We start from the raw sequence: 12,379 nt of genomic DNA, 5'->3' as shown, positions 1-12,379 counted from the left end.
GCGCTAATGTATGTTGTTAGATTAGACTCTAGATTCTGGAAGGTCATGGGACTGTTTTCTCACATTTTAACTTGTTTGTTTTACCCCATAATAATTCAATATTTTGATTGCTTCTGATGTTTCATTTTTTGTATTTTAACAAGTTATAAAATATGTACATTTAAATCAGTGAAGCTTTTTTTCAGTTCTGGTATGGCTAAAAGCAGACCTACCTTCAGTTGCTTATATCAAGATTTTTGGGTCCTGATTTTCTGTAACTTTCTCCAGTGTCTGTATCAGTTAGTGCTCCTAGCTTTTTTGAAATAGCAGCTGCAGAATGAAATTGTCACTGATGTCCACAGGATTCTTAAGGGCCCTGCAAAGGGCTAGAGTCTTGTTAATTTCATTGCGCTGCTGCTGCCCGAAAGCCATTAGCTGCAGCAGAGGCACTGAAGCTGTCTGCAAACATAGAAAGACAACACTGGAGACTTAATTTTTTAAAATGAAAGGTAACATTATGCAAAAATGAATGACAAGTCCCCACACCACTCATCAAAGAAAGTTTATACTTTTCTATTGGTAAGCAGGCAACTGTAATTTTTCAAGTTATGTGTTTTGTTATACTGTTCTCAGTTACTGTAATGGACATTAGCATCCTCACTGACTTAACTCTGGAGATGTTGCAGTGTTAAAGGAAATGCATGTTTGTTGTAAATCCTCAGATGACTACTTTGCAACACTGGAAAACCTTATTAAGTGCAAGCTCTACAACAGTTTTAAACCCAACAAAGGAAGTTTAACACAGTTATGTTAGAATAAAACATAGGCTGAAATACAAACCTACAAAAGCATAGAAATGTTGCACTTAGGCTGCTGCAATTTGCACACGGTTCACCCCTGTAGTTCCCAGGCTTTCTGTTAGTATTATTATTTATTTGCATTATGGGAGTGACGAGGGTCCAATCAAGAACAGGGACTCATTATACTAGGCACTGTACAGTAAATGGTCCCTTCCCCAAAGACCTTGCAATCTAAATAGACATGGGTCTATTTAGAAAAAGGATAGGGGAAAGGAATATAATATATTTTAACAAATAGGCAGGAACTTGTTGAGAATTTGAAAGTGGAAGGCAGCTTGGGTGAAAGTGATCATGAAATCACAGAGTTCACAATTCTAAGGAAGGGTAAAAGGGAGTACAGCAAAATAGAGACAATGGATTTCAGGAAGGCGGATTTTGGTAAGCTCATGAGAGCTGATAGGTAAGGTCCCATGGGAATCAAGACTGAGGGGAAAAACAACTGAGGAGAGTTGGCAGTTTTCCAAAGGGACACTATTAAGGGCCCAAAAACAAGCTATTCCACTGGGTAGGAAAGATTGAAAATGTGGCAAAAGACCACCTTGGCTTAACCACGAGATCTTGCATGATCTAAAAAATAAAAAGGAGTCATATAAAAAATGGAAACTAGGACAAATGACAAAGGATGAATATAGGCAAACAACACAGGAATGCAGGGGCAAGATTAGAAAAGCAAAGGCACAAAATGAGCTCAAACTAGCCACAGGAATAAAGGGAAGCAAGAAGACTTTTTATCAATACATTAGAAGCAAGAGGAAGACCAAGGACAGGGTAGGCCTACTGCTCAGTGAGGAGGGAGAAACAGTAACAGGAAACCTTGAAATGGCAGAGATGCTTAATGACTTCTTTGTTTCGGTCTTCACTGAGAAGTCTGAAGGAATGCCTAACCTACTGAATGCTAATGGGAAGGGGGTAGGTTTAGCAGATAACATTAAAAAAAAAGAACAAGTTAAAAAGCACTTAGAAAAGTTAGATGCCTGCAAGTCACCAGGGCCTGATGAAATGCATCCTAGAATACTCAAGGAGCTAATAGAGGAGATATCTGAGCCTCTAGCTATAATCTTTGGAAAATCATGGGAGACAGGAGAGATTCCAGAAGGCTGGAAAAGGGCAAATATAGTGCCCATCTATAAAAAAGAAATAAAAACAACCCAGGAAACTACAGTTAGTTTAACTTCTGTGCCAGGGAAGATAATGGAGCAAGTAATTAAGGAAATCATCTGCAAACACTTGGAAGGTGGAAAGGTGATAGGGAATAGCCAGCATGGATTTGTAAAGAACAAATCATGTCAAACCAATCTGATAGCTTTCTTTGATAGGATAACGAGTCTTGTGGATAAGGGAGAAGCGGTGGATGTGGTATACCTAAACTTTGGTAAGGCATTTGATACGGTCTTGCATGATATTCTTATCGATAAACTAGGCAAATACAACTTAGATGGGGCTACTATAAGGTGGGTGCATAACTGGCTGGATAATCGTACTCAGAAAGTAGTTATAAATGGTTCCCAGTCCTGCTGGACAGGTATAACAAGTGGGGTTCAGCAGGGGTCTGTTTTGGGACCAGCTCTGTTCAATATCTTCATCAACGACTTAGATATTGGCATAGAAAGTATGCTTATTACGTTTGCAGACGATACCAAACTGGGAGGGATTGCAACTGCTTTGGAGGATAGGGTCATAATTCAAAATGATCTGGACAAATTGGAGAAATGGTCTGAGGTAAACAGGATGAAGTTTAATAAAGACAAATGCAAAGTGCTCCACTTAGGAAGGAACAATCAGTTTCACACATACAGAATGGGAAGAGACTGCCTAGGAAGGAGTACAGCAGAAAGAGATCTAGGGTTATAGTGGACCACAAGCTAAATATGAGTCAACAGTGTGATGCTGTTGCAAAAAAAGCAAACATGATTCTGGGATGCATTAACAGGTGTGTTGTGAGCAAGACACGAGAAGTCATTCTTCCGCTCTACTCTGCGCTGGTTAGGCCTCAATTGGAGTATTGTGTCCAGTTCTGGGCACCGCACTTCAAGAAAGATGTGCAGAAATTGGAGAGGGTCCAGAGAAGAGCAACAAGAATGATTAAAGATCTAGAGAACATGACCTATGAAGGAAGGTTGAAAGAATTGGGTTTGTTTAGTTTGGAAAAGAGAAGACTGAGAGGGGACATGATAGCAGTTTTCAGGTATCTAAAAGGGTGTCATAAGGAGGAGGGAGAAATCTTGTTCATCTTAGCCCCTAAGGATAGAACAAGAAACAATGGGCTTAAACTGCAGCAAGGGAGGTTTAGGTTGGACATTAGGAAAAAGTTCCTAACTGTCAGGGTGGTTAAACACTGGAATAAATTGCCTAGGGAAGTTGTGGAATCTCCATCTCTGGAGATATTTAAGAGTAGGTTAGATAAATGTCTATCAGGGATGGTCTAGACAGTATTTGGACCTTCCATGAGGGCAGGGGACTGGACTCGATGACCTCTCGAGGTCCCTTCCAGTCCTAGAATCTGTGAATCTATGAATAACATACAAACAGAGTGATGGCCTTTTTTTCCTTCCTTTTTTGAAAGGGATGGGGATTGGTCGGTATTTTATTATTAAAAAAACTGTAGCAAAGGCATTCTAATGTGTGAGTAGGAGTATAATAACTTTGTCTTCATAGTTCTGCTTTTAAATCGATCAGTTCCATTTGCAAACCAAGATTCCAGGCCCTGAATCAGATCTGCTTGAGTGAACCCTTTTGCACACGTAGAGGGCCCTGGATTACAGTGGGTCTTGACACAGGCACAGTGCTTTGGCTGTATGGATCCAATTGCAGGATTGTGGCGTAAAACTTCATTTGGGTTTTAACACAAGAAACGTTGGGGGTAAACACTGCTTCTAGGCATTTGTGTTAATTGGGCTTGGATTAATTATACTATTAAAGCATTTAACCTTGAAGAAGATAAGTACAGAAAAAGGAGGCTAATGATTTTCCAATCTCATGTGATATTGCGCTACTTGCGTATAGCACATAAATTACTATAATAGCCCTGTTTTTGCTAATACCATTACCAGGAGAGATGGGGCATAACTTTCTTAATATTTTAAAAATAATCATTCTAAATACTAGAGAGACAAGGTGGGTGAGAGAAACAGGCTTTTGAGCCACACAGAACTCTTCAGATGTGAAGAAGAGCTCTGTGTGGCTCAAAAACCTCTCTCTCACCAAGTTGGTCCAGTAAAAGATACTACCTCACCCACCTTGTCTCTCTAGTATCCTGGGACCAACATGGCTACAACTACACTGCATACAACATTCTTAATACTAATCAGTCTCAGTTTTCAAAACTGCTTCTGAATATACATGGTGGCTAGCAGGATTTCGAACAATCTTTGAAATGTACATTTTGTTTTTACAGGTTTTTATTCATAATCCTCATGCCCGTGGCCAGCATGTAAGTGCAAATCGCATGATGCAAAGCAGCCAGGATTCAGATATTTCCCTTCTCAACATTAACCAGGGGGTCAGCTGCCTAACAGCCGGAGTGCTGAATCCCCAGCTCGGCTATGATTGTCTTCTAGTTGGAACACAGACTAACTTGTTGGCTTACGATGTGTACAACAACTCGGATTTGTTTTACAGAGAGGCAAGTTAATTTCACTCATAGTCTTCATGTCTTTCTTTCCTATAAACCAGTTTAGGAGTCATAAATTCTAAGTTAATTTATTCAATTGCCGTGCTTTGCTTTTTGCACATCAGTGATCTAATTAGATTCAGGACTTTCTGAGCAGAGGACTTGCATGTTTTGAAAATCAGTATTAAATTTTTAAGAGGACAGTCTAATGCTAATGTGACACATTGTCTGAGAGCGAGTGAGAGAGTTTTTTTTTTTTTATAATATGCTATACCAGTTGCAAGTCAAAACTTAAAAGCCTTTGAAAATATTCAGAGCTGAAATAAAATCATTAGAATAGAATTATATATTCCAATCTGATATCCTAACTAAGTCTGCTTGGAACAGTATTTTGGAAAAGCCGTGAGTTTATCATTGACTCACAGATTTTGTAGGAAACATTTACAACATTACATTATTCTGGGCATACTATTCTTTATTTTTCAGTTAAATATCTAAAACTAGTTCATTAAATATTTCACCATTTTCTTTGTTTCTTTTAAAAATAGGAACAGGATAATAAAAATTATAGATTTAAAAAAAGACTAACAGGGTGTGCAGGTGGGGAAAGGAGTTTGTACATATAAGGTTAACGACCAGCCTGAGTAATTGCAGACTGACTGACCTTATTGTAACCTTCATCCTAGCCAACGTGAGTAACTGGGTTGACCTACCTTAGTACTGTAACCTCTCCCCATTGTTTGTTACTCTCACTTGTCTCGTCTTATAGTTAGGCCCCAATCCTGCCCTTGAATCTGTATGGCCACAGGGGTCAACCCATGGAGATTTGATTACAAGGTCAGGGCCTCCTATGGCCTCCATCCCCCAATGAGATGCTAGGAGTGAAAGGGTTTGCTCGTGCGCAAGTCTCATTCAAGTCTACAGGCCTTTGCACATGCCTGGGGGAACACTTGCACAGATCTCATTGTCAGATTGGGACTTCAGATTATAAATTCTTTGGGGGCAGTGAGCATGTCTTTGCTAAGCACTTCACAGGTAACATTCTTTTGGGTATGATAAAACAAGAGATACTAAAAATGTAACAGTTCAGGTTACTTTCTCTTACTCCACTACAGTGGATGTAAACAGAGCCAATTTCGTAAGAGTACATGCTCAGTAGGTTATAAAGAGTGTTAAACGTTATGAAAAACCCTAAAAGTTGCATTTTTATCATGAAGCCGTAGATGTGACGTACATACAACCTTCATCGTGTACAATTAAATACAGCACAGATTTTGCTGTTTATGTTTGAAGTTTGCAGTTGGTTATCTCGATTTTGTTTAATTTCTGGTTATTGCTTCAACCTTTTAGGCTACAAATACTTTATAGTAACTGATGAATAACTTCTGAGTTATTACATGCAGTATTAATTTAATGTAATGCTGGATGCTTTCTCTTTGCGTGTACAGTATGCATATGTATATCTGAATCTTTGCTATGTTTCTATATTCCTTTAATGTTTCTCTGCAGGTTACAGATGGAGCTAATGCGATAGTGCTTGGAATGCTAGGAGATATTTCATCTCCTCTTGCTATTATTGGTGGAAACTGTGCTCTGCAGGGCTTTGATCATGAAGGAAATGATCTTTTTTGGACGGTAAAGATACACACAGTCCTTTTGATGCTGCTACAAGAGTATTTTTGATAGATCAAAATTATGTTTAATAAAATCAATATGAATTTGATTTTTGAATAGCTCAGAAATCTTTCTTAATTTAAGATTCATGATAAACTATGTGTATTTGTAATTTATTCAGTAAATACAACAATTTGAGCCTGAACCAACCATATTCTAATAGTCTTTGTTCTCTTGGCAACTCAGAACATAAAAGTAGCTGTCATAGGCTAAACTAGCATAAGTATTGATGACTCCTTTCTTTTAATTTTAGGTTACTGGGGACAATGTTCGTTCATTAGCATTATGTGATTTCGATGGTGATGGGAAAAAAGAGGTTGGTTTATTTGTGGATGGTTCTTCTGTGAATTCAGCTGTAATATTGTCCTGCGGTGAATTTATGTTGAAAGAAAATAACTGAGTTATCATATTTGACTCCTTTCTGTTGCTGGTTAGATTTAACTCTGCTTGGAGCTATAGTTCTTTCTTAGGCCCCGATCCTGCAAACACTTATGCACGTATTAAACTTCACTGTGACTTCAATGCAACTAGTCATAGTGACATAAGTCTGCAGGATTTGGAGCCTTGCTTTGGATGTGTTGATCGCTAATCATAATTCTGAAGCAGTTCTTTGCAGTTTACAGTGTGTATTTTCTCTCAAATCCAATTAAATATACGTAAAAAATACATAAAGCAGACAGATTGCTGGACCCCCTAATGACTGATATATTTAGATATAGTTTAAATGGCAAAGAAACCGTTAGTTAGAACCCATGTTATTCATTATAGTGGACAATTATAAAAGTGTATTACAAATAATCTCATTTATGGTTGAACTTGTTTTTGATGTAGCCATTCTCAAATCCAATCACAGTGTCAGTGCATCTTTTCAATAATGACACCATGGTTAACTGTTACCCACTGCATTGGTGTAAGACTGAAAATAATTTTAACAAGCTTCTTGCTGTTGGGACCTTGTAAGACAAGGGTAAGGAAAACTGTTATGCCCAGCTGGTGCAATTGACAGTGTGTGCATAGGCTATTGCATCAGTGTGCAAACTTCTAGTTTCTAAAAAACGGCGTTTCTGTCTCTTACTGATCTTTGAATTTTATAATGATCACTTCTTCTTTCCTCCTTATTACCTGGGAAAACCTCATTTTTAGTGGGCTAAGGACTTGTACCATGGACCTGTGCATACTACAGATGTACTCCAAGTTTCTTCTGCTTTCCCATGATGCAGTCTTACAGATATACAGACCCTTCACCCATAGGGGTCTCACTGACGTAATCTATTTGCAGGATTGGTGTCACAGTCTCACTTCTCTTCCTCCATCTTATTTGCGGGACCTGAGCAGGCTGATGGACAAGTAAAGCCATGTACTAAGCAATGCTGGAGCTGATTCTAGGCTAGCAAGGTCCAGTGGAGACGGGCGCCAGAGAGGGGGTTAGAACTGCATTGTATTCTTGGTTCTGCCACTGATTCACTGTGTGACCTTGGACAAGTCACTCAACTTCTCAGTTTCTATAACCTGAAGGTGATGACATTTGCCCATATTTGTAAAATGGTTTTCCACATTGCCTTCTTTAACACTCCCTGTTCCAACAAGTCGGGTGCAGGAAAGGAACTGAGAAAACTGAGTGCATGAGCAGTAAGAACCAGGGCCCAAGTCAACATTGTCCTGCACCTCATGCAATCATTTACACTAAATCAGAACAGTAGCATTTTGCACCCACTTTTGCACTGGTGTAAAGCACTAAGGTGCAGGGCAACAATGAACTGGACCCTGGAATTAGCTGATTTGGGGTCAGCATAGAACAAGAGGCCTTTGAATGCGGGATGAGCAGTGCTATTAAATAAAATGGCATTCATCTGTCTGCTCATATGAGCGTGGTTAACGCTTGGCATTGCAGGTCATGATCTATTAGAATCCACATGGCTCTTAGAGAGTTGCAACTGAGCTGCAGATTCCCTACCCCAATACAGTGGATATAATTTCTCTTATGTATGTAACGACAGTTATGAATGCTAATACTGAGTTGTGGACAGTGAGACCAGAATATATCCTGGCAGTACTAGAGTGCTTTCCCTCATCCTTGCCTTAGGTATTTTAGTATGTGTTCTTAGAGTTTACACTGCCAAAACAGATGTAAATAATACTTGAACAAAAAGAGAGTCTGTGGCACCTTTTGGTCCCAAAGCACTTCACAAACTTTTCATATCACCACTAAATACTCTTGAAACCTGGGCCTAGTGTATTTGTTTACTCAGTAAAAACTTTCTGCTTGCCTCTGAATTCTTGTCTGTCTTTGTTTTTTGTTACTGTGAGTTAAATAAACTATTTTAAGATTCTTTCTTTCTTTTTAGCTTCTTGTTGGGTCTGAGGATTTTGACATCAGGGTTTTTAAAGAAGATGAGATTGTGGCAGAAATGTCCGAAACAGAGGTAAATTATTTCTAAGCAGTGTTTATTGTATGCTCAGATGGAGTACAAAATATTGCCCACCATAAATTTACAGTGGCTTAGCTTTACTATGATGACCAGTTGAGTTAATTATTTAATCTTACCGATTTTATTAGCATTTTAAAAGTTACAATTTAATAATGGATTTAAGCCATCTGGAGTGTGATTTTTGCTGTGCTGTTTTACAGATAGTCTGCCAGGTTTTAAAAAGAAAATATTGTTTGTCAGAAAATTAGGGCTCCATCCAACCACCCTGAAGTCACTGGAATGATCCCATTGACGTCAATTGGCTATGGATCAGACCCTCAGTCAGAAGCTGTAAACAAGAGAGCTCATTCAGTTACAATATTTTCCCCAAAAATCGTAGGATAGGTAGGGTCAGATCATGGCTAAGAAGTCAGTGCCTGTATCTCTTGGGCAAGAAGTTCAGTAGTTAATAAGACAACCTCAGTATTTTATGTTGGTATTGTCTCAGATTAGTGGCGCAAGATTTTTCTAGAATGCATTGACAGAAACACGAGTAAGCAGCTTGTGGATGCACAAATACAGATTAAGCAAGGTTACATTTAAAAAAAAATTCATGCTGTATGGACATAACTGAAGGTTGTTTGTTGTAACCAGGTCAGATAAGAGTGACATGCAGCAGTTAAAAAACATGGCTGCACCTGTAGCATAGACAGAGTCTAAATTACAGTTGTGGGACAGGAAGGCTTTTAGGGAGGGAATGTGTATGGGTAGAAAGTAAAAGGGTGTGGGGTTTTCACTCTTCAGTTTAGTGGCAGAGAGAGGATCCCCACTATTAGGGATTTGTTGCTTTTAGGGGGGAAAAGCGCCTTGTTGTTGAATTTAGGAATATTCTTAATTCTACCACTTGCAGTGGAGTGGGAAGGACACCCTAGAGACTTCCCTCCTTGAAAATCTGAGGAGAACTGTATTGTGTGAGGAAACTCGTTGCTGGAGTTAGGGATAAAAGGCTTAGCTACTAAACCACTTATGAAAGAGCTATTAAAGCTAAAGAAGAACAGTTTTGTTAGGTGAGGGTGGCTAGAATTAGAATTTAACAGGATATCCTGGCCTGGAATATTTTATGCCATTTGTACTTTTGAAGCAGTTAGATATGGCTGCTAGGTTAGCTGTTTTCAGCACTTCCCAGTGCAGCAAGACCATGATTTAGCTAGCAAAGCTGTGTAGCATTCAGCAGAGAATATCTGTTAAAATGCCTAAAGCTGGTCAATACCTGAAGCCAGGTATTTAATGCAAAGTTATGTTCTGGAGTAATATTGTGATTTATAGTTAAAGGGGAAGTTGTACAGAGTTAAGAGTAGATCAAGCTCATACATGATTTATTTCTTAACCTACATGTTTTAAAGCCATGCTTACAGATTCTTTAAGAAGCTTGTTCATATCTTATAGTTCTAAATTAAAGGGACACTCAACATTCCACAAACTCTTCCTTGGAGGAAGGTAAATTCCGTGCAACATGTTTGCATGATGGCTTTTATATAGTGTACTCATTTTAAAAGACTGCAGTGTTCTGTTTTTTTAAATATTATTTGTGGTCCATAACAAACCAATATGTAACCTTTTGGTGATGAGTATATGGAGTAGGAGTAGACGGGTTTTGTCTAACCAGAGCAAGTCAAAATGACACCATGTTATAAACACCAGTGACCACAGGCATTTTCTCACTGACACAAAACTTTCGCCAAAGACTCTTAGTAAGAAGGATGAGCCCATAATGATTTTAAACTAATCTTTGGTATACCTAGTGTAGTAATATTCTTTAAGGGGGAAAGTTATCCCCAATTAAATAATGTGTAAAACAGCTAATTTGGTACAGAAATTGCATGCGTTCTATTATCAGTTACTTTAAACTCTAGAGGTAGAGATGCATTCTAACTCTTACATATTCTTTTTTCAGACTATCACTGCACTGAGCCCCATGTATGGCAGTCGATTTGGCTATGCCCTATCCAATGGTACAGTAGGCGTTTATGACAAGACAGCCCGCTACTGGAGGATTAAAGTTAGTACAATCAGATACGTTCTAAAGAAAGAAATTGGAATGTTATTGCTGCAATTTTCAAAGTCAACTTGCAGATTTGGGTGCCTGGTTCTTGTTAATTTTAATGGGAATTGGGTGTCCAAATCTCTTGGTTTTGGAAATCTCAGCCTATGTGTACTGTGGAACTGGTTTTTTTATATGTATAAAATGTCACTATACAAAATTAGTAGCACATCAATTAACGTCTGCCCTGCTTGGCCAATTGCTATTGGACTACCCATTAGGGCTGCAATCATATGGGGGATTTTGAGTTCCTTGTTCATACTGGATTCATTCAGTGGAGATACTGTTGACAAATATTTCGGAGGTACAGCCATTTTACATGGCATTTGTGAGGGACTTGCAGCGTTTTCTATAACTACATCAGTGCTGCTGGCAGGTGTGCTGGTGATCAGGAAGTAAGCATGTTTGTATTACTATTCTGCTCACAAAGGAGGTGAGAAGTCTCACATAATAGCTTCAGTATGATTTGTGTATTGGTTACAATGCCCAAAGATAAGGCTTTGGGAAAGGCCAGATAACAGAATGCTGCTGTTCCCAAGACTTCTCTGAACACAGGTTGGTCTCCTATCTTAGGATTCCACCCACCTTGCACAACTTGACATGAGATTGTTTCAATACAAATGTGTTTCTGTTTGGACTGCTGTTGATTTGACCAAATGAAATGTGTTTTAACAAGAATACAGCAAACTAAATGATAATGGACAGGTGGAAATACCTACTAGTTCATCTAGTCCATTTCCCAGAGATCAGCACAGGATTGTTCCCTGCACAGTAGGTTTCCAAGTGCTCTAGCCAGTGTAGTTTTAAATGTCTGAAGTAATGGGGCTTCCCCAAGTTTCGTTGAGGGACTGTTCCACAGCCTAATAGATCTTGCTGCTAGGAAGATCCTTTCCGGATACTCAGTTTAAATTTTCTTATTGCCACTGACTGGAGCAGTTGTGATATTAAAAAATCATGTGGAAATGATTTCCTTTGTGCTAAGGGTATTTCCCAACTGCAAACAAGATTTATAAGAATTCTGGGACTGTAACTCTTGTCTCAGAGAATCAGGCTCTTGTACGGTCCACTGTTTTTGTGGGAGGAGGTGGGCATTGATCATCTTGGATGGAAACGTATTGGAGGGAAAGATGACATCCTTGGAGAACACTGGCCTGTATCTGTAATGCAGGTGCTCAGATTTCAGAGGTACATGATTTATAGGTACAGATGCCCTGACACTCTTTTAGGAGACATCTTGTTACTCCTGTATATAATCTATATAGATACGTACTCCAGTACCAATAGCAATAGCTTCATGCATTTGTTCTTTGTTTTTTCCCCAGTCTAAAAATCATGCAATGAGCATACATGCATTTGACCTTAACTCTGATGGAGTATGTGAATTGATTACTGGATGGTCCAATGGGAAGGTGAGTTCAAATGGAGAGAAAATGAGTAGCTGTGAATTGAGAGATTGCATTTGGACAAAGCTGTTTAGTTGTACAAGGCTGAACAGAGAAACTATTCAAAAGACTAGACTGAGCTCTGAAGAAATATTACAATGAGCCTAGCTCAGCTTCTGAATCCCCTGTCAAATACTCCATCATTTACAGGAAGAACAGTCCTCTGAATATTTTCAAAATCAATCCCTACGGTGTAGTAGGTTGTTTCTGTAGTAGTGGAGATTGCAGAGTTCTTCTGAGGGGCTACTTCCACTTCCAGCCCTGTATATTGAGAACACCCTAGTATCCTTCTCCCATGTTTCCTG

The 12,379-nt window shown here is 38.9% G+C and overlaps 1 protein-coding gene across 1 annotated transcript in view; it reads left to right on the top strand.

Annotated features, from left to right (window-relative positions):
* Positions 1 to 12,379, top strand: part of BBS2 (Bardet-Biedl syndrome 2) — a 28,828-nt gene that overhangs the window by 3,129 nt on the left and 13,320 nt on the right. The window contains exons 2-7 of the mRNA XM_054049367.1: positions 4,234 to 4,461; positions 5,959 to 6,084; positions 6,377 to 6,439; positions 8,469 to 8,546; positions 10,486 to 10,590; positions 11,955 to 12,041. Coding sequence (XP_053905342.1) covers positions 4,234 to 4,461; positions 5,959 to 6,084; positions 6,377 to 6,439; positions 8,469 to 8,546; positions 10,486 to 10,590; positions 11,955 to 12,041 — 687 coding nt within the window. The remainder of the gene's footprint in view (positions 1 to 4,233; positions 4,462 to 5,958; positions 6,085 to 6,376; positions 6,440 to 8,468; positions 8,547 to 10,485; positions 10,591 to 11,954; positions 12,042 to 12,379) is intronic.

This window comes from Malaclemys terrapin, chromosome 14, assembly GCF_027887155.1.
Source record: "Malaclemys terrapin pileata isolate rMalTer1 chromosome 14, rMalTer1.hap1, whole genome shotgun sequence".
NCBI classification, from domain to species: Eukaryota; Metazoa; Chordata; order Testudines; family Emydidae; genus Malaclemys; species Malaclemys terrapin.
The sequence above is the reverse complement of the archived record's forward strand: the minus strand, read 5'-3'. Positions and strand labels throughout refer to the sequence as shown.